Raw genomic sequence first — 27,855 nt, 5'->3', positions numbered from 1 at the left:
AGGCTTTGTGAATTGATGGAAAACATCACAGTACAATGGAGGGCTACATTGCACCAATAAATAGTACATTGGTTGTATTGTATATAAGGCAGGTCAGATGCATTGAGAGTTTCAGAAGGTTGGGTATGAAGTCTAACGTTATTTTCAAACTACTAGCGGTTGTGCACTGAATGACTGTTTTAACTCCCTCTTCCTCTTCGGGTTGGATCAGGTGGCTGGAGAGAGGTACGTGTACAAGTTTACGTGTGACCCCGAGGCGCTCTTCTCCATGGCCTTCCCTGACAACCAGAGGCCCAGCCTGAAGCAGGACCCGGACTGCCTGCCGCCGTCTGCGGGGGAGGACGACACCACCGTGCCCCTGGCCCACTACGAGGATGGCTGTGGCCCTTACCTGGCTGACGGAGGGGAGCGGTGCGTCTCGTTACTGGGCTTCCCCGATAACTATTCATTCTGAATGTTCTGACCAATGACAGAATAAAGACCGCTGTCATCTGGTACCCTGCCACACTCCCTACCCTACCCCAAACTCTGGTACCCTAGCTACACACCACTACCCTACCCCTTGTCCCCTAACTGTACACTCCTACCCTACCCCACATCCCATAACTACACACCACTACCCTACCCCACATCCCATAACTACACACCCAGAGCCCAAACCCTAGTCCCATAACTACACACCCAGAGCCCAAACCCTAGTCCCCTAACTACACACCCAGAGCCCAAACCCTAGTCCCCTAACTACACACCCAGAGCCCAAACTGCTGAGCGGATTTGGAGCTCTGTAACCCCCCTCCCCTACTCCTATCCCAAACTCAGCTCCTCTTGCCAGTCTTGAGATTACCCTCCAAGTCCCAAGGAAAAAACAGTCAAACCTGAGACGGCCATCTTGCTTATTCTTTGCCCTCTGTTATCAAACTGAATTGTGGCAAAAGGTGTGCGGTCCTCATCAACATAAACTGAACTGAGTGATCTCCCTTACGGGGGTTGAGCGAGGACACTGTTCACGTGATTATAATGGGACTCAAGTAATGGGCGCGAGTGTGCCAGGATTGTAGCCAATAGCCATGTAGTTTCCACAATCTGCTCGGTACGAGTATGACAAATAATGGCAAGGATATAAAACATTGCCCTTTTGATATAGCAATTGTTTTATGGCTTGATCCCAAACAAAAAGAGTAGTACACTTGACACGCGCACAGAGGCTTCACCTTGGAGAGAATCTACGACTCCAATGAACCTTAGTACTGCAGGTGGTGATGTAATGTAGCTCTGTATGCAACGAATGGGCCAAACACACAGGCAACCGACTGTTCTTATTAATCCATAATACATCGTACGACTATAAAGAAGCTGGGACACGAGTACCCCTGAGCAAGTTGCTTTGGCCAATCATTAAAAACAACAACACACTGAAATCCAATCTGAAATGGGAGAGGTGGACTCCGGACTCGCTAGCTCAGCATTCTCTTCAGACTCTGGGGAATTGTTTTTTTTTCTTCTCTCACCCCAAAATGTAAAACCTTCCCGGTGCTGTTTTACTCCTGATGTTGGCGTGTCCTACCAGATGTATCTTTCCAAGACGTTTTTTTTAAGCTCTTTCATTTGACTCATTTTGTCGTAACATGTAAAAGGGACACGCATACAAAACAGTATTTTTCCTGAAGTGTTGACTTCCTATTAAGAAGTGTGTATTGAAAAATACATGTTTATGTACTATGACGATGACAAAAGTACTGCAACTGTCACGCAGTGACTTCTCCAAAAACTATAACTGCCAATAGTAAGCTAAACAGGGGGGACTCTACTCTTCGCATTTTCTCACAGAAAGCTGTACCAACCTATTGCTGTACCATTCCAGTTTTCTGCTTTTCGTATAGTTTATCGGGGAGTATATGAAACAAACATCTAAAATGTAAATGTATATATGAATATATTTTTGCAGTCATATGTTTTGACATTGTACACGCTGGAATGTTTGGCCCGGTAACTGGTTTGCATCCTTTAATTCTTGTCATGAAGTTACGGCGTCCATATTAGGACACATCCCCAGTCTCTGCAGGAGTTGTCTGTCAAGTCCTGCAAAGACTGAGGCTGTCCTAATATGGACACCGTATTAAGGCAGTGGGTTGGAGCCTAGAAAGACCTCCCCGTTGACTGTGTGGTGGGCTGTGTCGGCGTTACACGTGTGTAACAGTATATTTTGATATGATTCTGTCTATATGTGGGTTGCGGGGTGTCTTGTCCACGACGTTGAAGTTTGCTGGCACTTATACAAGTGACAACCCCTCCCCTTTCCCACAGAAACAATGTGTGCCTTCCACTGCTTTTGGTTGATTTTCTATACTGGATACAATAAACTATACTTTCTGCTTCAAACTGTTGTATTGAGTCTCTTCCTATTCTGACCAACCAATCTAGCTTTCAGTGACGTATTCTTCTATTCTGTTTTGGAATACTGACTGTCCAAACAGCAAGTTACAAGTGATCAAATCGGATTTGTGTGTTCAGAAAGCCGTTATTTGCTGACATGGTCACGCTAGTTGTGATACTGTTGTAACAACGTCATAGTACTGACGGGTGTGTGAACAGTGGTGTAGGCTGATTGGTGGTGATGCTCCTGCTTCCTATCACTCAGAAGTTATGTAACAAGCTAAGGTGACAACAATGGCTGCCATAAAGGTTTCCCAGTTGCTGTGAATGTTAAAATTCATAGAGGAAGAACAGCTCAGATCTCTGGATATCATTGACAGCTCAGTCCAAAATAAATCAGATTAAAATCTAATTAATGTTGTCCTGTACTATATTTACTGGATCTTGAGTTGGATCAGCTCTGGATCAGACCTTTTCCTCTGTGAAGATAACACATGGATTTACTGGAGCGGTAGCCTATGACAGGGTTAGCCTGGTGGAACCACCCTGATCACGCCGTTCACCTTTCTATTTCACTTCATATATCAATCATCTTTTAATTAGTGATAATACGTGAAGTGAATGAGAATGGTGAGTGCAGCGATCGGTCTGTTTCCACCAGGCTATGCCAGGGCAAGAGACAGAAAGGAGACTTGATATACTCTCTCGTTACTAGACAGTGCCACCGTGTGGTTGATTTGTGTACTGCACAACAGTATCATAAACAACAGGGACCTTTTAAAAGTGTGGCATTCCTCATTGTTGGTACCACAAAACCAGAATGAGATTCTATTTGGTGGGTACATGTTGCTACATAAAATATTGATAAAAAATAAAATAAAAGCCTATATAAATACATGATAAAAAAGTTACCTGAGACAGTTGTTGTAGAACGACTCTTTTATTTTGTAAAAGAAAACTTTTAAAGTTACTTCTAGCTTCGCCTTTGACACAATCATCTCGCGTTTCACATGATTTTATTTTCATTCGTTTTAATAAATTTAATTGGTACATTATTCATGCAATACCGCATTAGCCGTTGAGTTGTTCGTCTTCCACAAAAAGTATCAACACAAAATGTCCTTAAAGAGTTCTGATGAAGCTGCTTGGAAAAGGACAGTTGGAGAATTAGTCACAGCATGAAGCGATGTACATGGTTGCGGTTGCATAGTACATGGAATTTCCTCATTTTAAAACAGCATGCTTTTTGTATTGCACATTACTGAAACTTTAGTATACTGACATTTTTGTATACCGAAACGTTTGTTGTTCCAAGTTGTCCCGTCGAGGATCGTAGTTTTTTAATGAGAATGCAAGTATACAGCAAATAGCATCTCTCAAAGACATTATGTACATGTATGTATTTATTATAAAAATAATCACCAGCAAAAATGTATCTTTTACTTTTTCCTATATTGAGATACATTTTTGATTTTTTCTTATTTTTTGTACATTTTTACCAAAGAAAAAAACATTTAACTGTTTTAAATGGTCTGGTTGAGTTTAAACCCATTGTTATTTAATCAAATAATGAGAATTGTAATTCAACTTAATTTAGAGGCAAAAATGTAGCCTCTTAATTTCTTACAAGAAGACAAAAGAAGAGTACAGGACACGTGCTTTTTTTTTCAGATCAGTAACAGAGACCTTTAGAAATTATATCTACACCATTCAAAGAACAAATGTTTTCTTTCCAGGGCATTCATAGGAAAAAGAGAGAGGTAAATTTTCATTTCCAGTCAATTCAGAAAATCTATTGGAATTCAGTTAATTAATTGTTAATAGAAAAGGAGATCCCCCAATGTTTCAAAAAGGGCTAAGACATGCTACACCCAGTAGCAGTAACCGAACCTTAAGTTACCAAACCCTCACAGACTGGTCTGGGACTCTGGTGGGACAGAGGTCAATGGGCTAGAAAATCCCTCTGATTGTCTCAAGCAACAGAGCTGAATCTTAGTTCTGGTTCTTCTGTTTTTTAATGAACAGTGAGTAACTCCCCATTCAATCAGCCAACACTCACTTTGGCCTGAATCACAATATGACAGAGAAGCATGCTCATAAACAACAGCAGATGTACTTGTATTCTTTTTCTTCTTCTTCGTTTTGCAGTCTATTGTTTTCAGTCAGTGAACAAACTAGCATAAGAGACATAGATATGAGCAAGGAAATCAACTGGCTCTAGAATGTTAAGGCACCACCTGCTGCGGGTGCTACAAATGTCACTACAGTACCTCGACTCTATTGGAGGGAATTACACTAAAAGACAGCTATAACAACTTAACTCTGCACATCTCTCTAACAATGTCTCAGAATACGCTGCCCCAAGAACTCACTCTCCCAGGATGCACAGGGAGGGTCCACCATCTCCATCATGGTAAAAGCTCCAGTTTAGATGACCTATCCACCGCAGGGAAAACCCTGGTCCTGGAGGGTGGTTGTGTCTCTGTGACCGACCGGGTTCGAACCCGGGCCTCCTGCACGCCAGAAGTGTCTATTAGCCCACTAAACTAAAGCCTAGGCATTGGATCGGCGAGCCAATGCAACTAGTCACCGAACCCCCTTGGGTACAACTGCATGCTTCTCATCTCAACAAAAACTCCAAAAACCCACAATTACTGAAGAAAAATTGTTGCTAGAAATAAACTAACCAAATTAATTTCTTCCATTTCCATGTTCATGTATTTAAATACCCCCCAAAAGTTCAGATAACCCACTCTCAAGTAATTAGACTGCACCTATTTTGCACCAATGTGTGCTCTCCCTCCTTACACACCCTCTATTTTACACAGGGATATGACTACCAAAGGGAGCATTACTTTTTCAAGTCAGGGAAAACATGCCAGCTACACAGAGAATCAATGATCATGATGCAAAGGACCCTGGGAAGACACAATCCAACGTTAGTGGAGCAGCATGGACGGTCATCCAATCAAGAGGCTGGCCAGAGAGAAACACAGGAAGTAGCATGGACGGTCATCCAATCACGAGGCTGGCCAGAGAGAAACACAGGAAGTAGCATGGACGGTCAACCAATCACGAGACTGGCCAGAGAGAAACACAGGAAGCAGCATGGACGGTCAACCAATCTCGAGGCTGGCCAGAGATGAGGCGAACTCTGATTGTTTGACACCCCTGCTTCTTGTTATAATACCTCTATGAGTCTCTGACACAACCGAATCAGAGTAGGGAAAAATACTGAGATATGCAAAGTATCGACTGCTGCCGAAGAAAGGCCAAGCTAGACAGGTGTTCAAATGGCACATACAGTATCTGACATGTGAAAGCACTTGTTAACAAAACAACCAAATACTCCACATGCTCCTCTCAGGAATCAGTAAAGGTCTGGAAAAATACCACTGCCAGTCATGGTGGGGCAGGTCTACGTATACAACTCCCCATGACAACAGACATGTACTGTAAGTGAATATATTGACGATACTAGCGAAACTCTCTCAGTCAGCATGCAAACAACTGAACAGTCTGGGGACTCTTGGTAAGACTACCAGCTTTCAGCAGTGACTCCACCACTTGCTATGGCGACTCATGGGAGGGGGGGGGGGTTGTGGGTACACATGTACCCACAATCTAACCACGCTAGCTAAAATAGCTTAGCTTGTTGTTAGCTTAGCAAAGTCCAAATCTCAATCTCATACTGCTTTCCTATTCCACCCATCTCTTTGTGTGGGGAACACAGGAACTAGGAAAGTCCCCTTGTGAGGGAAAGCAACTCAGTCATATGAGTTGTATTAACTCAGTTATGTAGCATTAGCATCATGTCCTTCTTCCTCATCCTGACCACATTGCTTAACAGGGGTCCCTGCCAGTGCCAAGGCAAGACTGAGAGACAGAATGGGAATGAGAGGTGATTGGAGGTTTTGTTCAGGAGGGCGGGACTACTCCTCATCTAACGCCTGAAGTAAAACAAATAATCGAAAACAACAGAATTGGACACAATATTTTGAACGGGAACCATTTTGACTCTGTTGCCACCAGAGAGTTGACTTGAGGCCTATAAGGGTTGTGAAGCTGGGACGTCATTCGGGCTCAAAGCCTGTGCCGGGAGTCGTGGCTGTAGCTGCCCGGGGAGGAGCGGTTGCGGTGGGGCTTGTAGGAGTCTTGGTAGGGGTCCTGGTAGTCCTGGTGGTACGGGTCTTGGTCTCGGCTGTGCTGTGAGCCTGACGACATGCGGTTGCGTCCCTTGTGCGCCCGCTCGTTGTGGTAGTTCTCGTCGGCGGTCATTAGGTTGCGACGCTCGTTGGGCGTGGAGTGGTCTCCCGTGTGGTTGCTGTGTTGTCTTATTCTTTGAGTCTGCTGGTTCACCTCATACACACACAAACAACCCCTTTTTGTTACATTTCTGTATGTTACACTGGGCACTAATCAACTCATCTAACTGAGGACAATTAACTGTCTCCCCTTAAAGGGACATCACACTCCAAACTCAACATTTTTGGACAAACTTTGATTTTGGAGTGTAATGTCGCTTTAACCCCATAGCGCTGTAGCTATCTGTTGATGACCAACCTGCAGTCCAGAGATGGTGGTGGGGTAAGGAGTGAGGGCGGTGGGGCCCAGGTTGCGTCCCAGCAGGGGGTTGAGCGGCGTGGCCATGGAGGTGTGTGTGGCCTTCCAGTAGGCCTCCAGATACTCAGCCAAGTGTTCACACGCATCCTCCAACTGGTTCTCATCCAGGATGATGTCAAACATCTCCTGTTAGAGGGGGTGAAGAGAGGGAGAGAGTGAGAGAGGGCGAGTGAGTGAGAGAGAGGGACAGAGAGAGAGAGGGAGGGAGAGAGGGAGATGGAGAGTGAGTTAGTGAGGGCGAGTGAGTGAGAGAGAGGGACAGAGAGAGAGAGGGGAGAGAGGGAGTGAAAGAGGGAGATGGACAGGGAGTGAGGTGGGAGAGGGAGTGAGAGTGGGAGAGGGAGTGAGAGAGGGAGATGGAGAGGGAGTGAGAGAGGGAGAGGGAGTTGGAGAGAGTGAGGGGGGAGAGGGAGTGAGAGTGGGAGATGGAGAGGGAGTGAGAGAGGGAGATAGATGGAGGGAGTGAAAGATGGAGTGAGAGAGAGGGTTTGGTGAAACAGGCTCGCATGATGAGTAACGTGGCATTAGAGCTGAGCTGACTTGTTAGCTCCCTAAACTAATGCCTAGGCTGTTTTGACCTTCACAGAAAACCTGGGTTCAAACCCCAGTCAGTCACACAAACTGAATATTGTCATTTTGTCACTTGATTGTTAATAGACCTTTTCAATGGCCCTGTCTTGAATCAACCTCAAGCAATCACAGGGAGACATTGTTGGAGGTTCATGTAGAAAGAAGACACCTTGAAAAGGAGCAATGGTTGGTGTAGATTAAAGAGACAGTATGCTGGGTGGTGTAGATTAAAGAGACAGTATGCTGGGTGGTATAGATTAAAGAGACAGTATGCTGGGTGGTGTAGATTAAAGAGACAGTATGCTGGGTGGTGTAGATTAAAGAGACAGTATGCTGGGTGGTGTAGATTAAAGAGACAGTATGCTGGGTGGTGTAGATTAAAGAGACAGTATAAAGAGACAGTATGCTGGGTGGTGTAGATTAAAGAGACAGTATGCTGGGTGGTGTAGATTAAAGAGACAGTATGCTGGGTGGTGTAGATTAAAGAGACAGTATGCTGGGTGGTGTAGATTAAAGAGACAGTATGCAGTAAAGAGACAGTATGCTGGGTGGTGTAGATTAAAGAGACAGTATGCTGGGTGGTGTAATTAAAGAGACAGTATGCTGGGTGGTGTAGATTAAAGAGACAGTATGCTGGGTGGTTAAAGAGACAGTATTAAAGAGACAGTATGCTGGGTGGTGTAGATTAAAGAGACAGTATGCTGGGTGGTGTAGATTAAAGAGACAGTATGCTGGGTGGTGTGGGTGGTGTATTAAAGAGACAGTATGCTGGGTGGTGTAGATTAAAGAGACAGTATGCTGGGTGGTGTAGATTAAAGAGACAGTATGACAGTATGCTGGGTGGTGTAGATTAAAGAGACAGTATGCTGGGTGGTGTAGATTAAAGAGACAGTGCTGGGTGGTGTAGATTAAAGAGACAGTATGCTGGGTGGTGTAGATTAAAGAGACAGTATGCTGGGTGGTGTAGATTAAAGAGACAGTATGCTGGGTGGTGTAGATTAAAGAGACAGTATGCTGGGTGGTGTAAAAAGAGACAGTATGCTGGGTGGTGTAGATTAAAGAGACAGTATGCTGGGTGGTGTAAAAGAGACAGATGCAGTATGCTGGGTGGTGTAGATTAAAGAGACAGTATGCTGGGTTAAAGAGACAGTAGTATATGCTGGGTGGTGTAGATTAAAGATATAAAAAGAGACAGTATGCTGGGTGGTGTAGATTAAAGAGACAGTATGCTGGGTGGTGTAGATTAAAGAGACAGTATGCTGGGTGGTGTAGATTAAAGAGACAGTATGCTGGGTGGTGTAGATTAAAAGAGACAGTATGCTGGGTGGTGTAGATTAAAGAGACAACATGCTGTTAGAGAGTCACTCACCGGAGGACACTGGGCCAGTTTGTCAGCTGCCACCAGCTGTACGTTCAGATGCTTGCTCTGGGACTTCCCTCTGGACTTGACCAGCCTCTGCAGAACCTAGACGGTGGGAAGACATTTAAATGTGTGTTAGATAGTGTCAGACCTCTGTTCAAATGGTCCTGCTCTTTTTCTAACGTATTGTTATATCTACACACGTTTTTTACGGGAACACTGCTTTTCACATCTTTAACCAGGCAAACCGGTCAAATAGAATCATTTAAAATAAATTACTAATCCGTTTGATAGATTAAAGTGTATTTGTCTGATAACAATACACATGTATAACTCTAAAAGCCCTCCACTGATAAACCAATCAGAGTCTAAGCATGTTGACATTCATTTTCAAAAGGTCCCAGTGGCTCAGTAGGTTATAGCGTACTGTATAATTGACAATGTTGACGGTTCTGTGAGTTGTTTTAGATGATGTGTCTGCTTCCTGGTCATATAATAGTATCATTACCTATAGTAGACATGGATGTGTTTCAAATCACATGACCCTCCAGTCCCTACCTTGGGCGAGGAGACCTTGACATGGACGATGATGGGAGCCAACGAGGTCTTGAGCAGCTGGGCTGGGTGATTGATGGTGTCTGCATCCAGGATCACCAGCTGTAGGGACCGGGCCAGCTCAAAGATCCTCTCTATCTCACTCTGCACCTCCGCTTGGGGAACAGGATGGAAACAGCACAAGACTTTAGAATACAACTTTATTGTCCATTCAGGATGGACATTTTACTTTGGCATCACCGTACAAGAATCCTACACACTGAAAACAGTCAGCCTAGTACACTATATATACGTAAACAAACGGTACACACCGACTCCCATTCCTTCATTGCATTCCCAATACATTGATTCATTCAAGTGGTGTCTAGTATGTCTAGTATGGACACTGGAATGTAAGCCAATGAATACGTTGAGCATTTGATTGAGCCTGTCTGGAGAGCCAGATGGGCGGAGTTTGCACTTTTGGGACTATTCCATTGATTCCATTGTGGGAGGTAAGCTCAATCAAGCTAAATCATTCTTCTTTAGCCGGGTCTCATAGAGATGCTAGCTACAGAGAAGAGTAGGCAACAGTCTTCGATCCACAAGGCAAACCCAAAAGACTCCTACAGTAAAATAGATACATTATGGAGGTACATACCTAAACTGGACCTGGTGTTTGATCTCTCGATGATGGCCCGCTTGCTGGGGTTATTCAGAACAGACCTCTTGGCTAATGATATATCTGCTGTGACTCGTGTGATAGATATCCTGAAATGGTCAAACAAAGACACCAATTTAGGCATTTTTTAAAATATATATATTTTTAACTAGGCAAGTCAGTTAAGAACAAATTCTTATTTTCAATGACGGCCTAGGAACAGTGGGTTAACTGCCTGTTCAGGGGCAGAACAACAGATATGTACCTTGTCAGCTCGGGGATTCAAACTTGCAACCTTTCGGTTACTAGTCCAATGCTCTAACCACTAGGCTACCCTGCCGCATTCAGTGGATAAAATACTGTAAACCTTATTTTGCAGACAGTCCTTTACTGAAGATCTATTCCATGTGCATTTCGAGGCCAATCTATCTCGAAGGGCTTCATAAGGCCACTCATTTGAGTGGAACCGAGTTTAAAAATAAACAGACAAAATACAAAAATAAAAAGGAAGAGCACGCTTTCATTTTACCTGCCGTCAAATCTATGCTTGAGGAAGTCAAAGAGTGCTTTCTGCATCATATCCGTCACCTGTGGAGAAAGAGAAGCCAAAAGAGGAGAAATAGTGAAGAGAGAGAGAGAGAGAGAGAGATTGGGAGAGAGTGAGAACGAGTGAGAAAGAGAGAGACAGAGAGAGAGAGAGAGACAGAGAGAGAGAGGGAGACAAAGAGAGACAGAGAGAGCCAGAGAGAGAAAGAGAGAGAGAGAGAGAGAGACAGAGAGAGAGAGAGACAAAGAGAGACAGAGAGAGACAGAGAGAGAGAGAGAGAGAGGGAGAAAGAGAGACAGAGAGAGAGAGAGACAAAGAGAGAGAGAGAGAAAAAGAGAGGGAGAAAAGGGAGACAGAGAGAGAGAGGGAGAAAGAGAGAGAGAGGGAGAAAGAGAGAGAGAGGGAGAAAGAGAGAGAGACAGAGAGGGAGACAACGAGAGACAGAGAGAGAAAGAGAGTATGGTTAAAAAAGAGAACATTTAACTCTAACAGCCATGACATCAAGCAAACTTCCTGGGAAAGAATTGATCAACTGGGTGTTCCTCATGGCCAGAGCACATGGTGCTAAGATGTCCCATGACGACAGCCTACGTGCAACAAACCATTTATCATTCTAACAATTCTATTGTAGTAGTTCTGATATTCAGTAATTTGACAGGGGGATACTGAAAATCATATCAAACATGCTATTTCATTTAATAGAGTTCTACCCTGATACTAAACAACTACAACTTCTACTGGATGAGTGCAATTGGGAAGCAGGATTTGGGGTCAATTCCATGATATTACATTTTTTATCTAACTAGGCAAGTCACTATCAGTCAACTCACTAGATAGATTCATATTATGTTCCTGAAATGCAATGGAAAATCCTCATAGTCAACAATAGACTAATTTCAGTCTAAAATGGATCTCCTGAAATGACTGAAGTTACATGGTATCATGGAACTGGTCAGAGGCCTGCCAGTAAGGATGGTGGCCTATACAAAGATCCTTTAGTGGCTGGTTTAACAGCAGTCTAGTCTAGACACACAGTGATGCTGCTTCCAGGGGTTCTCCTCTCTACTCTCTCTTCTCTTTCCTCTCTCTTCTCTATCTCTCCTCTCGCCTCTCTCTTCTCTTTCCTCTCCTCTCTCTTCTCTCCCTTCTTTCCTTTCTCTACTCTATCCCTCCTCTCTCTTCTTCTCTCTCTTCTCCTCTCTTTCTAATTTCAAACGTTACTCTACTTCTGATGCTGAGCGTTTGCACCCAGAAGGTTGTTACCGTGGCAACAGAGCACACTGTGGGATGAGGCGACTGATTGTGTATCCTCCATGCAAGGAGGGAGAGAAAGAGAGAGAGCGAGAGGAAGAGGGGAGGAGAGGAAAGAAACTCCCTGTACTATGGTGTTCTGAGAATGACTAGAAAAAACATCAACAAAGCACCTCACTCAGCAGTCTAAATATAGACTCTAGTAGAGCTCTAACAGGCCTGTGTCAACACAACATCAGAAAACCATTGCCTGCATATAAACATGAATGATTATAAACATGAAGTCAATAGAAACATCATCCAGCCATGAGGAGATCTTCTCTCAATGAGATGTGATCATGACAGCCGCAACAACAATCCTTTAACATGATGCACTGTTAATGTCATTCCACCAATGGGAGCTCTAGGATGGGCCCCATGGGAGGAGTCAGAGGATGATCATGTGACTCGATGGCCGCCGCTGCTGCTGCTTACCTCATAGCCCTTGAGGGAGGGCCCCACCAGCACCACAGGCCTCATGGATGGCACCACGTCGTAAGGGGGGACGTGTTCAGTCTGTAACAAAGTAACAAAGGAATCAGTGGAGCAGGGGGGAGGGGGCCTCTACTCAAAACCCATTGGATGAGAAGTCAGAGGGGAGGGACCTTTTACCTTCTCATCCAATGGGTTTTGAGAATGAGATGAGGAGAGAGGACGCAAGGAGTCAAGGAAATGCAATTGAGATTTTCCCACAGTAATAAAATGGGATCGATGCACACCACAGTATGGGATGTATGGATCATTGGGACAGCACAATCTGACTCAAATCTATTTCAAATGTTGTTGTTTTCTTTACCTTTATTTAACTAGGCAAGTCAGTGAGTGGGATGATAGATGGGAAGTTAGATGGGAAGGGATGTTAGAAGGGATGTTAGAGGGGATGTTAGAGGGGATGTTAGAGGGGATGATAGACGGGATGTTAGAAGGGATGTTAGAAGGGATGTTAGAGGGGATGTTAGAGGGGATGTTAGAGGGATGTTAGGCGGGATGTTAGATGGGATGATAGACGGGATGTTAGAGGGGATGTTAGAGGGGATGTTAGAGGGGATGTTAGATGGGATGTAGGATGGGATGTAGGATGGGATGTTAGAAGGGATGTAGGATGTGCACTGTACTATTGTAATGTAGACAGCTATAGTTGATGGAGACAGTTTGGTTTTACCATCACCCACTTACCACTTTTTGTTTCTGCTTTCCTGTGAAGTAAAACAAAACAGAATTGTCAATGTCTTGTAGTATTGTATTGTATCATAAGTCACCATAACTTGTCAGGTCAGAGACCTGATGATCCTGTGATGATCAGAATGTGATTCAACCGAGGATTATAACTGACACATGAAATAAACATATACCCTTTAGATTCATCATCAAACATATAAACATGATCCTAATATCCTATGAGGCATATTCACAAAGTCACATGACTGAAGTTCAGGGGGGGTCAAAGTCTTGTCGATGGGTTCACCCTGTGGTAAGCCAAGTCTCAGAGCGCCTGCAGTCCTCAACTGGAGGAAGAGGATGGGAGAATACACTATATATATATACACTCTATGGATCCACAACCCAGCAGGCAAAAGTTGGTATGGGATGTTATAATGGCATCATATTCTGGTTGTAAACTGGTATTCTGATAACTGGATTTCTGTAAACTTTCATACTTGGTATCTGTTCAGATTACAACCAGTTAAAGACGTCTTTCTCTGATTGCTAAAAAGTCGTCCAAAAAAACGTCCTTTTACAACCATAATACAACTTGACCATGATGTCACAAAAAGACGTCACAATGACGTTGTTGCAACCAGTTTTGCCCGCTGGGAATCATTTATCTTAGGTTCTATGGAGGCTCTACGTCTCATGTTGCCTTGACAAAATTGTCTAGTTCTTCTCTAACCTAGCGGAGGGCCAGTAGGGGCGGACAACGTCCCCCCATCATGTCTAAGAGGCTCTCACCTGCAGAAGAGATAAGGGGTCTGATCGAGGCGGACACCTCATCCTCTACACTTGAGGAAGAATTGCCTCCAGACTTACTGGAAAAGACAAGAGGGAGATAAAAAGAAACACAAGAATCACAGAATTAATGTGGCGAACGGCGACGGGGTTCTAAATGCAGAATCCAGGCCTTATAGGGTGAATGAAGGACTCGAGGTGAGCCTCCCAACTCATCCCAAGTCTAGTCCTCTCATTACGCTGAATTAGTGTTAAAACTGAACAGGCCTAGTGCAGCGAATGGCTCTGAAGGCTAGTACACACACGAGACAAACCACTGGTGACGGGAGCTTCCAGAGCGATTAAACACAGAGCAGCTAGGTCGCTAGAAGAACCAAAGCATTACTGATTATTAAGGTCAGAGACCTTATAAATATTTAGGTTGTTCTATTCTGGATATGGATGGAGAGAAATGTAATTATTCTAAATGATCTGTAACACTTCCTATGAGTATCCTCTTTATAACACATCATAAGCACATTTATAACCAAATGAGTTGTACTAATTTGACTAATTTGTCATAACCGAATCAGTTTTACTAAACTGAACATAGCACTGCTGGCCCCTTCCTAACCCCCTTCCCTGGGTAACAAGGTCTCTGACTGAGCGAGAGAGGACTGGTGATGGGCTGCCTTACCCTTGGACTCGCCCTCTCTTCTGTTCCTGCTGGATGCGGATGTTCTCTAGCTTTAGGGGACTGGGGATGAAGCCGATCTCACAGCCCTCCTTGACCAGCCGGCCGATCCACCAGTCGTTGTTGAACTTCTGGATGGGTTGGGGGTGTGGTTGAAAAATCAGTTTCAGTATGTTTAAACAGGCAGTCCAATTCTGATTTTTTTTCATCACTAATTTGTCTTTTGACCAATCCGATCAGTTCTGAAAAAGATCTGATGTGAAAGATCTGATGTGATTGGTCAAAAGACCAATTAGTGGAAGAAAAGATCAGATTTGGGCTGCCTATCTAAATGCAGCCAAAATGGCATGAACATAAGGAAATAAGCAGTTTTATCTAGTTTGAACAGACAGTGAGTGTGTTTCAGAACACAGGTACTAAATTCAGTGTATATGCCTTGCTGTTGTCATGACTGTCCACGAGAATCCAAATAGGTCAGACCCCCTCTCATCCGCAGTGGGCGGGAGGAAAGAACTAGACGGGATTAACAACTCAAGTCCTGTTTTAAAGATTTAGGTCTCCCTCTCCAAATTCACCATAGGGTTGTGCTTTGTCTCAACAGACCTTTTTCCCGCTGAAATTCTAACATGTGCAAAAGCAACTACTGGAACAATATTTCTAACATAGAACGTGGGGAATGGTCAGAGGTGATATATAGAACACTAATGTCATTTTGTTTGTTATTTTGTGATGTCATTAAAAATGTTAGAAAGGAAATACTGTAACTTGGAAAGTAAACCCACGACATGTATGAAGTTTCCATAATATGCGTTGTGCATGTAATATAAAAAATGATACGTGTTTTTGTTAAGAGAGGGATGTGATTCAAGAAGCTATATGAGATCATTGTTTTACACAACTTTGTACAAATGACAAGTAATGCCCCCGAGTGAGGTCAGAGAGCGGGTCAGCATGACGGAACCACCCCTTTCGCAACAAACTATATAAATGAACATAATAGACCAGAAAAGCGTCAAGCTGCAGCTTTACGTTTAAAGTGGTTTGAACTGTGACTATCAACACAAGGTAGAGACGATAGTCACCTCCTGGACAATCACTGGTACGGTTGATTAGCTGTCCTAAGTAAAGTGTCTTCGAAAGCGAATTTAAGTAGGACCATTATACTACTCTGCTCAAACCATCATATTATGCTACTCTCATCACCCCAATGGGAACCATCGACATGGCTGGCTAGCCTATCTTCAAAGAAGCATCTTCAATATCGAATGTAAGGAAAATAAACTGTGTAGTTCTGTGCAGGACTGCACGACAAGTCACCGGATACCAGACAACTACAAAGAAGAACAACAGTAGAAGACTTGTTGGAACCCTTTTGGAAAATCAGAGCCTTAAAAGCATGTCACAAAAAGGCCCAACTCCTTTTGCAAGTCGACCATGTCCACCGAGAGATCCAGCAAACCAAGCAGGCGGCGGGTCATGTGCAAAGCATATGGTTACTGTAAGTAAGAGTAGTTTCTGAAAGTACCAATGTTAAGTGTCTCTGTCCCCCCCTCTCCCTCCATCTCTTTTGGAACAAGCAGCCACGTTGTTGTCATTCCGCTAGGGACCTGTTTTGAGCGTATTAGGTTTCCAGTCAATAACCGATGCAAAGTGTGTATGTTTATCCTGTGTTCTCATTTAATTAGCTAGTAAATAAATAATTTAACCAATTTGTGTAGTACTGAATCATAAGTTAGGCTGGGCTTTTTGCAGATGCATGGAGGTTACGACTGTTCAGAATGATGATATGATACGAGGTTATGATTAATAAGTTCATTGTTTATAGATGTGATAGGTAAAGACCTTCAGTGTTTAATTCGGTAAATGGAAACTCTTTAAAGAACCGCTCTCGTGGTGCCCCAGATCCTAATGAGTTAATTGTTACATGACTAATTTCATCAGATAACAATTAAACATAGTTAGGTAATTAGATAAATGTCTTCAGATTAATGTTAAAGTCAAGTCACAACACTGTTGTAATAGTGGTTGATAACGGCCCTGGGTCAAATGCATATCAAATTCAGGAGGCTGGTGGCACCTTAATTGGGGAGGACAGGCTCATGATAATGGCTGGAGTGAAATGAGAGGTATGGTATGAAATACATCAATCACATGGTTTCCAGGTGTTTTATACCATTCCATTTGCAATTATTCTGAGCCGTCCTCCCCTCAACAGCCTCCACTGATTCTGATTGCTATGCTTAATCTAGCTTGTCTGGTAAAATGGTATAGTCCGAAAACTGCACACTCTGACCTAAATCATTTGACATTGAAAAGTACTTCACAAATGTATTTTATCAAAATCTGGTTGATCGTGTGCCACAGTTCAACCTTGCCTCTTGTGACAAAAAAACATTACCTCCTTTATGTGAAGGAAGTCCTTAGCATCGAATGAGATGGCGGTTGCTGGCACCGGCACGTCCTCGTCCAATGCTCCACAGTAGCTGACGTTGGTCTTCACAGCAAAGGCCACGGCTTTAGCCTTTGGGAGAGAGAGAGGGACAAGGGTCAGTCAGAGAGCCGCAAAGTATGAACTTCAGTTCACATGAACAAACTATGGCTTACAAGGCTTAATAAAGCCTTCATAAACCCTTTATAATGCCTACATTTATAAGCAAATGTCATACAATATAAGGGTGCTATAACAGATCCTTACATCTGCTTCTTTGCCAATTGTGGCATAACCCTTCTACCATCCGTACAGTCTTCTTGCTGCACAAGTCCAGGTACTACCCTCATATTTCACTTAAAACTTTAAAAAAATGTTTTATCCTTACTGAACACAACCTAGTGAGGTATCTCTCTCTCTGGGTCTCACCTTGGCTCTCTCCAGCTGCACGGTGGCCTGCTGCTCCTTCTGCTCTCGGGTCTGGGCCGGGGCCTGGGTCCCCGGGCCCCCTTGGCTCGGGCTCTGGCCCTGGACCTGCCCCGGCACCTCCCGCTCCTCCTCCAGAGAGACATCTGAGTCCGATGGTCTGCTTGTGTAGGAATCAGCTGAGCCCTGAAATACAACAGGACAGGGACAGACAGGAAGACAGCAGCTGTCACTATGATCACACAGCCAGCGTCACCGTCACCAGGACGTCACCAGGTGGAGGAGGTTGTAGGATGACGTTCTATGGTACCCATAATGCTCTGTAACTGTATCCAGTTCATCTTACTAAACAGAGGTGAGGTGATTTGGAATTGATTGATAGATTTTTTTTTAAATGGGGGGGCATTTTCTACTCTTCTCACCCACGTACTAAAGGTCACTTTTGAGACTTTTTTCAGTGAGAACTTGAAACTGCCCATGGAGGTTATAGTTTCAAATGATTTGGAAGACTATTTCAAAGAATGGCAGCTGAGTACAAATACCACTATTTAATACCACTATTACATCTAAAAAGAACAACGTCAGTTTCACTCCTTCTAGTAGAATAGTTACGGTTATCCTGGACTAAGTTAAAGTAGTTAAATAGGTACCTGGGGACAATACTGTTGGGTCTGTGGACAAACTGATGTACGAGACTCACTTTAATCTGAGAGACTCTCTCCTCCACTTTGACCTATCGGAGGCCTTCAAAGTGGGAATGGTCAAGATGAGTACGTGCTGGAAGTTTCAGAATAATCCTGACTAATATATTCTGAGATGACTGCAGTTTATTTTTAATTATCTTGGGGGCACTATTGTACCAGGAAGAGCATGTCTTGTGATGAGCTAGCACTGCCTGAGACTTGATTGCCCAGATGTTTGATTACCACCAGTTACACATGACCACCAGTTGGTTACACATGACCACTGGTTACACATGACCACTGGTTACACATGACCACCAGTTACACATGACCACCGGTTACACATGACCACTGGTTACACATGACCACTGGTTACACATGACCACCAGTTGGTTACACATGACCACCAGTTGGTTACACATGACCACCAGTTGGTTACACATGACCACTGGTTACACATGACCACTGGTTACACATGACCACTGGTTACACATGACCACCAGTTGTTACACATGACCACTGGTTACACATGACCACTGGTTGGTTACACATGACCACCAGTTGGTTACACATGACCACTGGTTACACATGACCACCGGTTGGTTACACATGACCACTGGTTACACATGACCAACAGTTGGTTACACATGACCACTGGTTACACATGACCACCAGTTGGTTACACATGACCACTGGTTGGTTACACATGACCACTGGTTACACAGACCACCAGTTGGTTACACATGACCACCAGTTGGTTACATGACCACTGGTTACACATGACCACTGGTTACACATGACCAACAGTTGGTTACACATGACCACTGTTGGTTACACATGACCACTGGTTACACATGACCACTTGGTTACACATGACCACAGTTGGTTACACATGACCACTGGTTACACATGACCACCAGTTGGTTACACATGACCACTGGTTACACATGACCACCAGTTGGTTACACATGACCACCAGTTGGTTACACATGACCACCAGTTGGTTACACATGACCACTGGTTACACATGACCACTGGTTACACATTACCACCAGTTGGTTACACATGACCACCAGTTGGTTACACATGACCACCAGTTGGTTACACATGACCACCAGTTGGTTACACATGACCACCAGTTGGTTACACATGACCACCAGTTGGTTACACATGACCACCAGTTGGTTACACATGACCACCAGTTGGTTACACATGACCACCAGTTGGTTACACATGACCACCAGTTGGTTACACATGACCACTGGTTACACATGACCACTTGGTTACACATGACCACTGGTTACACATGACCACTGGTTACACATTACCACCAGTTGGTTACACATGACCACCAGTTACGCTCATATGTGAGCAGTGGCCCATAGGTAGCCGGACTGACCAGGAAGGGAAAGGGGGAGTCAGTTGTTCAACTGAATGCATTCAAATGTGTCTTCTGCATTTAACCCAACCCCTCTGAATCAGAGAGGTGCGGGGGGCTGCCATAATCGACAGCCACATCTTTCGGCGCCAAGGAACAGTGGGTTAACTGCCTTGTTCAAGGGCAGAACGACAGATTTGTACCCTGTCAGCTCTGGGATTCGATCCAGCAACCTTTCGGTTACTGGCCCAACGTTCTAACCACAAGGCAAACTGTCCCAGAAGGTTGGCTGTGACTGGAGCGTGAGTTAAAGTATTGACCCAAGCCTTGGCCTTAGGAGAACAGAGAGTGAATCTACTAAAGATAATCCAATTGGGGAACAACATTAACTCAAGTGTGTGTGTGTGTGTGTGTGTGTGTGTGTGTGTGTGTGTGTGTGTGTGTGTGTGTGTGTGTGTTTAGTGTGTGTGAAAGTCTTTAGGAACGCAGTCTGCTAAAATCCACAGACGCTAGTCATAGTACAGCACTTTTTACAACAGACAAGCTATTTCTTGGGCTTACTTCAGCACGGGCTCTATTGAATTGTGTGGGCCAATCACTAAATGCCAGGTCTGGGAAACAAAAAACGAGGAGGAGGTTTGCTTATTTAGAAAAATAAGTGATTGCTCTGAAAAAAATAAAAAATAAATCTTGAGTCAACGCTAAAACGCTATTAAGAAACAGATGTTGATATAAATTCATAATCACATTAAGGTTCTGTGATGAAAGTACTATGAGCCTAATTATTAATCACAATCTTTAAATGTTTTTTACCGGGTGTAACCTTTATGGCACAAACACACGACACAAATCAACCTGCACGGCTCTTGTTCAAAGTATTTCTGTTAGTAATAGTAAAAGCTCCCTGTTTTCACACTGTCTTATAACGGTGTGCTATTTGTGAAGCACTCACAAGCACCCAACTGACATACAGTATATTATAAGAACACCCTGTTAGAACACCCCACACACACACACACACACACACACACACACACACACACACACACACACACACACACACACACACACACACACACACACACACACACACACACACACACACACACACACACACACACACACACACACACACACACACACACACACACACACACACACACACACACACACACACACACACACACACACACACACACACACACACACACACACACACACACACACACACACACACACACACACCAGCTCTTCAGTGTTTTTGTACACATTTACTACCACCCAGCTCTTCTAGTGTTTTTGTAAACATTTATTCTCATGCCCCCCTCAACAAATACTATGTTCCTTTATATATATTCATTATATATCTTAATAAATAATTATAGCCGGTTGCTGATCAGCCGATATATACAAAATGGATAACGGGGTATATGGGTAGTTAGATGGGTGCATTTTGGGGTACAGAATCTCTTCACGGCCATATTGTATGACTGCCGGGCTTCCAACGGAGCACTGACGTGACTCATGTCTATCTGACTCCAGTATATGACATCACAACGCACGCTCCTCTCTGTCCTCTCTGTCCTCAGCAGCAGAAATACAACACACTGCTGTTGCCGGGTGTAAAAATAGAAGCTTTGGCCCTTTAAACAAAGGCAGTAAATGCAGCAGGGCTATACCCTACATTTGGAGAGGCTGTGATATGAGGATACATTATACAATCATAACCTCACATTTGGAGAAACGGCCCTGTGATATAGGATACATTTACAATCTCTTCTCTCGCTATATAATGTTATCTCCATCTTTGTGCTCCTACGTGTGCTGTGCATTAAATGGGTGGCTACAGTGTACATTGTATAGCTATCATCAGCCATTGAAATGTGCTGATGATATGATGCAGCTATTCAGATGCATTGGGCTGATGCTGACAGACACATATTGCTACTTATTCTTATACACATCATCACTAATTACACTCTCACGACTGTGTGCGCGCACACACACACGTCTGACTCTGTCTTCTCCTTACATTGAACCCCCCACCCAGCGGAGACCGCGATCCTTCCATCTACAGCATGAGACCGTCAGCTTACCTACAGTAAGCCCTGTGTTTGTGTGTGCACCACAGCTGAGCCACCTCCATCGACAAACACAAACACACACGCTCAAACACACACACACACGATCTGAAGCTAAACCCCCCCACCACTTACCGCCTCCGAGTCTTCAAATCCATGCAGGTACAAATTGTCATACATGGAGGTCTGCTATTTCCAAAAGCACCTCTAGAAGAATAAAAGGAAGAGGGGGAAAAAAAACGAGAGAGCGGAGGAGGAGGCTGTAGTGGAGGAGGGGGAACAGGAGGAGGAGGAGGGAGCCACCACAGAACACAGGATGGATGGAGGGATGACGGTAAAAAATAAATCCCTCCTTTTTCGGCTGGAAGAGGAGAAGGGGTAATAGCAGTAGCAGAGCCAGCCTGTTTGGTTTCCCCTAGGCCTGCTTGGTTTCCCCTAGGCCTGCTTGTTTCCCCCTAGGCCTGCGTGGTTTCCCCTAGGCCTGCTTGGTCGATGGTTGTGCGTTAGCCCGAGCCTGGATGCTACTGGCTCACATTATAAAGCAGAGAGGCTCTCCCTAGAGGCAGCCCAATCCTGGCATTTCATCAGCCCTTCCAAACACACCGAACGGAGCAGCATAGAGAATCCTTCCTCAATATCAGCACCCGATGACAAAGCCAATGTGCAGCAAGTCGATTGGCTGTGCAGCAAGCCGATTGGCTGTTCTGCCCTCCACTCAGCTTGGACGCACACACACTCTCTCCTTGACTGAGGGAGTATAGGAAGAGGGGATGACAGCAGCATCATTCTCTCTCTCTACCCATCTCTCTATCTCCCTCCCCTCTTTCTCTCTATCCATCTATCTTGTTCTGTCCATCTCTCTGTCCCCTCCACTCTTTCTCTCTATCCATCTATTTCTCTATCCATCCATCTCTCTGTCCCCTTCTCTTTCTCTCTCTATCCATCTATTAAATTCAATTCAATGGGCTTTATTGGCATAGGAAACATGTGTTAACATTGCCAAAGCAAGTGAGGTAGATAATATACAAAAGTGAAATAAACAATAAACAATATCTTTCTCTCTCTCGCCTCCTCTTTCTCTCTCTCCATCTCTCTCCCCTCTTTCTCTCTATCATCCATCTTTCTCTCTCCCCTCATCTTTCTCTCTCTCCCCTCTTTCTCTCTATCATCCATCTTTCTCTCTCCCCTCATCTTTCTCTCTCTCCCCTCTTTCTCTCTATCATCCATCTTTCTCTCTCCCCTCATATTTTTCTCTCTCACCCTTTCTGTCTATCATCCATCTTTCTCTCTCCCCTCTCTCTCTCCCCTCATCTTTCTCTCTCTCCCCTCTTCTCTCTATCATCCATCTTTCTCTCTCCCCTCATCTTTCTCTATCCTCTTCTCTCTATCCATCTATCTCTCTCTCCCTTCTTTCTTTCTATCCATCTCTCTCCCTCTCTCTTCCAGTGTATAGGCTAAGCACCACAGATATAACCAGAATATAAAACAAAAGGAGCTGTATAGAGTATAATGGATAACCAGAATATAATTGACTTAGTCCAAAATGGTTTGCTGTACCACAATGTATTGCATGTTATAATTGTAAGCTTTCATTCTGATAGTCACATTATCATTTCGATGCTTATTTAAGTGTATGTGTTTCTAAAATAAACAAGGGGCAAAAGACAAATAAGAAAATAGCAGGTTCATAAAATCTACTGGACCTTCTTATGGAAAGACACACTAGTAGAAATAGTTGAAATAAAGACATTGGCCTGTAGATATATTTTGTACAGTATTTATATTACAAAAATATATATATGTAAGTGTATCTGCATAATAAGTTCATGAAATAATAACAAAATGATGAGTGCTGGCCAACCCTCCTCCTAGAGAGATAGGTACAGTAAGCTTTTGCTCCAGCCTTGATGAAACATCATTGTACTAATCAGCAGCTCATCAGCTCCTTGATTAGCTGAATCAGCTGTGTTAGGGTGGGGTTGGAGAAACAACCTGCATACTCTGTTGCTCTCTATCTCTCTAGAACAGGGGTGGGAAACTCCAGTCCTCGGGTCCTGATTGGTGTCACAGTTTTGCCCCAGCTAACACACCTGACTCTAATAATCACCTAAACATGATCTTCAGTTTAGAATGACATTTGATTAATCTGCTGTGTTTGCTAGGGATGGAGAAAAGGTGTGACACCAATCAGGCCCTGGAGGACTGGAGTTGCCCACCCCTGCTCTAGAAGGATCTGTCCTGGGGTTGCACAATGAAGGTGATTTGGTTGGTTTCCCCAGGTCAGCAACATATGGATGACTGAACGGTTGACTGGTTTTCCAGTGACTGTTCTCTGGCTGTTCCCTCATCCTGGTTAGATGTTAACTGCCTGCTGTAGTATGTCTCAAGGACCAATTCATGGTTCAATTAAACTGGGCTATGTAAAAGCACTACTCAGATGCTTCCAAGAAGTGTGTCCTTGTGTGAGTGTGTTTGTTTGTGACTGAATCTGTCTCTCTTGTCAGTGTGGGTTCTCATCCCAGAAAGTTGTGTTTCATCCCAGAACGTTGTCCACTCCCCTATGCCCTTGGTCACTCCCCATCACAGATCCGAGAAGACATGGCTAGGTGTAAGCTAGCAACAGCTCCAGCTAGTTTCACCTATCCAGTCCTATCAGATCTGTGAAGAGGTAGAGAATGAGGACATTGGGAAGGGATCATCTTTCTGGAATTGAACCCATCCCAGCCTACCTGTGGTATAGGGTGAAGTTGCCCCTTTACGCTGATCTTCAGTCAGTTTTCCATTTCCCCCACTAATGGTTAAGGATTGGGGGAGGGGATCCTAGATCTGTACCTAGGGAAACCCCAGGGGCCCTACCTGTCTGAGGATGAAGCTTGTGGAGGTGGTGCTGCCATCAGACCTCTTCAATCGGCTTCGCCTGGAGTAGGTCCCTCGGTTCACCTGTGTGGGATCAGACAAACAGCACAACCAACCAAGTCCTTCTCAAGGGGAATCAAGCTAAAGAACAACACAAACATGAACAGAAATAAACAACAATACATATTGGTACAGTAGACAGCAGTTGCTGATGGAATTGCTTTCCGTGTTACATCTTACCTATATTACATAGTTGTATTCTATTTTATTATATTCTGTTCTATAACTTGGTATGTGTACTCCGAGTCGGTATTCATGTCATAAGAATGAACTCCCCTCAAACATGACCACAAATTGGGGAAAACAGTATTTCCCATTGACCCCCAATGTAAAAGAGTCAACTTAGTCATACTTTTTTTGTTATACAGAAATAACAAAACAATCTGAAGAGCTGCTGTGTTGTTCAATGTACAAGTAACCAGGACAAAAATCCTGGCCTATGGTTTGTAATGCTCCCATGTATGGAAAACGAGCCTGCGAGAAGACCTCTGTGGCTTCAGGCTATTCACTGTGGAAGAGTGGGAAATTGTGGAGACCCAGTGTCCATGTAGACGACACGTGTGTGTGGATAACATTTCATCACAGGTAAGACATTTAACTTGTTTAGTAGTCCGTTTTTATCTCCACTCACTACTTGTAAATTTATAGTCCATTCATTTGTGTTGTTGGTCTTGGATAGCTTAATGTTCTGGTTGGTAGCTAGCTGGCACTCAGTCACATGGCTAATGTTAGCGACAAAGGACGATGCCTCAGGACTACCTGGCCTGATGACTCCTTGCTGTCCCCAGTCCACCTGGTCATGCTGCTGCTCCAGTTTCAACTGTTCTGCCTGTGGCTATGAAACCCTGACCTGTTCACCGAACGTGCTACATTGTCCCAGACCTGCTGTTTTCAACTCTCTCGCTCTACCGCACCTGCTGTTTCAACCTCTGAATGCCCGGCTATGAAAAGCCAAGTGACATTTACTCCTGATTTACTGACCTGTTGCACCCTCTACAACCACTGTGATTATTATTTGACCCTGCTAGTCATCTATGAACGTTTGAACATCTTGGAGAACAATCTGTTATAATCGCTACCCGGCACAACCAGAAGAGGACTGGCCACCCCTCAGAGCCTGGTTCCTCTCTAGGTTTCTTCCTAGGTTCCTGCCTTTCTAGGGAGTTTTTCCTAGCCACCGTGCTTCTACATCTGCATTGCTTGCTGTTTGGGGTTTTAGGCTCGGTTTCTGTATGTATCTGCTGATGTAAAAAGGGCTTTATAAATACATTTGATTGATGGATGAGGGAAGTTCTACAATATTAGGTTTTTCTAAGTAGTGAGAATGCTTCGGAGCAGGCAATGTTGAAAAGTAATCATTAGACATGTTGTACTTTTTTTAAATGTAGTTTTGTAATTGTTTAAAACAAACAGACAACAAGATAATTGTGTTTGAATAAGTCTAGTTTTTCCTGTGAACCAATGGGGTAACCAAGGTAACCATGGGTTGTTTTCCCCACTGGTGGCCGCAGCGTTCTATTTAATAGCAACTGGGAGTATCAATTAGTCTATCTATTCTATATATTGATGTCAGGACATTCCTGTCGCATTTGCCCTCTGTGATCCTGTCAGGCTATGGAAGACTATGTGTGTGTGTGTGCGTGTGTGTGTGTGTGTGTGCGCATGGGGCAGGGGGGTCTCAGTGTGAGAACTGTCAGAGCAGCCCGGTGACATCGCCCCCCATAGGGCAGACATGACACTGGCGGCAACATGACACCTACAGGCCAATCACAACCCCCCACTCTGTCTCTAGCCAGCCAATGTCATCCCAACATAGGAGATGTAACTTACTGTAGATCTGTAGTAGTACTAGTAATGTTATGTAGGCTAGCAATATGTCCACGATAACATTGAAATTCAAGGAAACATAATGATCTATAATGGTTGCAAAATTCTGGCAACTTCCCCAAAATCCTGGTTGGAGCATTCCTGGAATCAGGAGGGAAAATGCAAGAAATCCAAAAACCTCCAATCAGGATTTATGAAAACCCTGAGGATTTTGGGAAGATTTTCGGAAATGTTCAACCCTATCTATAATGAAGACTTTCACTGTTTCCGACTTTCATTAGCAAGTCTCTAAACGGGCCAAATATAGGCCCATCCTGAACCTCTAAGGGGCAGGTTAATTATCTAGCAGTGATTTGCTCCACTTATGGCTAAGTCTCCAGAGTTAGTAGCAATGTCACTATTAAAATATCAGAACCTACTTTTCCCATGAATCTACACCAAATAGGGCCATCTTAACTGGGTCACGTTAGTCACTGGGTGTCCCTTTGTCTTGTATTGCATTTGCTGCGGTGTGGCCATAATTAGGTGAAAACACTTGGTTAGAAATCACATAGGCTAGGGCAGGAAATAACACGTTACATGTTTCATAAAACCAGCAAATAAAATAGGGCATGTTGTCTGTTCAACATCATCTACCACATGTGACTTAGAGCACATGTATTACTTAGTCTAGTAATTACTAGGTGAAGCTAGGATATTTTGGATACTCTTCTTTGATTTAAAACAACATTCAGTAGCCTAGACACTAAATATTGAGATTGTATGATAAAACATTCCAAAACAGCATGAGGCACGGTGTGTAGTAAAACAAGGAATTCAAAAAGTGCCAAAGTTGTTTTGCTTGAAAACAAAACTGTTTGAGGAGAATAGTTACAGTAACTGTCTATCTTCTCCCGTTGGTGTGACCTACCTGAAAGCTGGTCGCTTGGATGCCCTCGCCGATCTTATTCCGAATGTAGATGTGTCGAGACTGCATTTCGGCCAGAACATCGGTCCAAATGGGTGGTTGCTGCCTCTCTGGCCCAGCCCAGTGGAAGTGTGGTGGAGTGTGGTGTACTTGCTCCAGCTTCAAGCCCCTGCAATATCCTCTTGTACTAGTCGAACAACTCGTCCTGCTCTTCACCTTGTGACAGGTGCTCACGGCGCGCGCGCACTGGCTGCAGCTGCTGCTTCGCGCCACTGCAACTCGCTCGAGCCTCTACAGCGGAAGTGAGAGGAGATGACTTTTCTTTACATCTTCACTGGAGAAAATATGGCTAGCAGCGTCTTTTGGGATTTAATCCCATTGTGCGCGTCAGTGGGTTTATTCTTGTGAAAAAAGTTGTACATTTTGTCACTAGGCTAATTATTATCGGTTTGCCGAAGGCATCTTCCTAAACAATTGACAATCCCTTGTCTGTTTCAGCCCCAAAGCGGCCCTGCCACTTGCTATAAAACTGAGAGATAGAGCTGTGGAATTGTATCCTAACCATGCTCAAAGTCATAGACAGCTTGTATGGATACAAGGACTGACAGTCCATCCATGAGATCAACATGAT

The 27,855-nt window shown here is 44.0% G+C and overlaps 2 protein-coding genes across 10 annotated transcripts in view; one reads left to right on the top strand and one right to left on the bottom strand.

Annotated features, from left to right (window-relative positions):
* The window catches only part of LOC112242191 (ETS translocation variant 5-like), a 15,198-nt gene extending 12,819 nt beyond the window's left edge, over nt 1–2,379 (top strand). For all 5 annotated transcript variants that reach the window (XM_042313387.1, XM_042313385.1, XM_042313386.1 and 2 more), the window contains one exon: nt 212–2,379. In XM_042313387.1, coding sequence (XP_042169321.1) covers nt 212–454 — 243 coding nt within the window. In that variant the 3' untranslated portion in view covers nt 455–2,379. The remainder of the gene's footprint in view (nt 1–211) is intronic.
* A 915-nt stretch (nt 2,380–3,294) lies between these two features.
* Nucleotides 3,295–27,499, bottom strand: LOC112253618 (voltage-dependent L-type calcium channel subunit beta-4-like). Of its 5 annotated transcripts, none has more exons than XM_042313389.1 (14): nt 27,228–27,499; nt 24,431–24,514; nt 17,436–17,618; nt 16,977–17,099; nt 14,582–14,709; nt 13,909–13,985; nt 13,135–13,154; nt 12,394–12,474; nt 10,651–10,709; nt 10,122–10,231; nt 9,485–9,636; nt 8,936–9,031; nt 6,937–7,122; nt 3,295–6,732 (listed from the first exon to the last, which is right to left on the bottom strand). In XM_042313389.1, the coding sequence occupies exons 1-14, from the start codon at nt 27,291–27,293 to the stop codon at nt 6,457–6,459; spliced, it is 1,641 nt and encodes a 546-aa protein (XP_042169323.1). In that variant the 5' UTR covers nt 27,294–27,499; the 3' UTR covers nt 3,295–6,456. The 5 variants fall into 5 exon arrangements, with proteins under 5 accessions (XP_042169323.1, XP_042169322.1, XP_042169324.1 ...); XM_042313388.1 differs by having other exon boundaries at nt 3,295–6,735; nt 27,228–27,497; XM_042313390.1 differs by lacking the exon at nt 13,909–13,985 and having other exon boundaries at nt 3,295–6,735; nt 13,135–13,153; nt 27,228–27,494.
* Between the last annotated feature and the right edge of the window lie 356 nt (nt 27,500–27,855).

Source organism: Oncorhynchus tshawytscha, unplaced genomic scaffold (assembly GCF_018296145.1).
Source record: "Oncorhynchus tshawytscha isolate Ot180627B unplaced genomic scaffold, Otsh_v2.0 Un_contig_7894_pilon_pilon, whole genome shotgun sequence".
Classification (NCBI taxonomy): Eukaryota; Metazoa; Chordata; class Actinopteri; order Salmoniformes; family Salmonidae; genus Oncorhynchus; species Oncorhynchus tshawytscha.
This window is presented reverse-complemented; position numbering and strand designations above follow the sequence as displayed.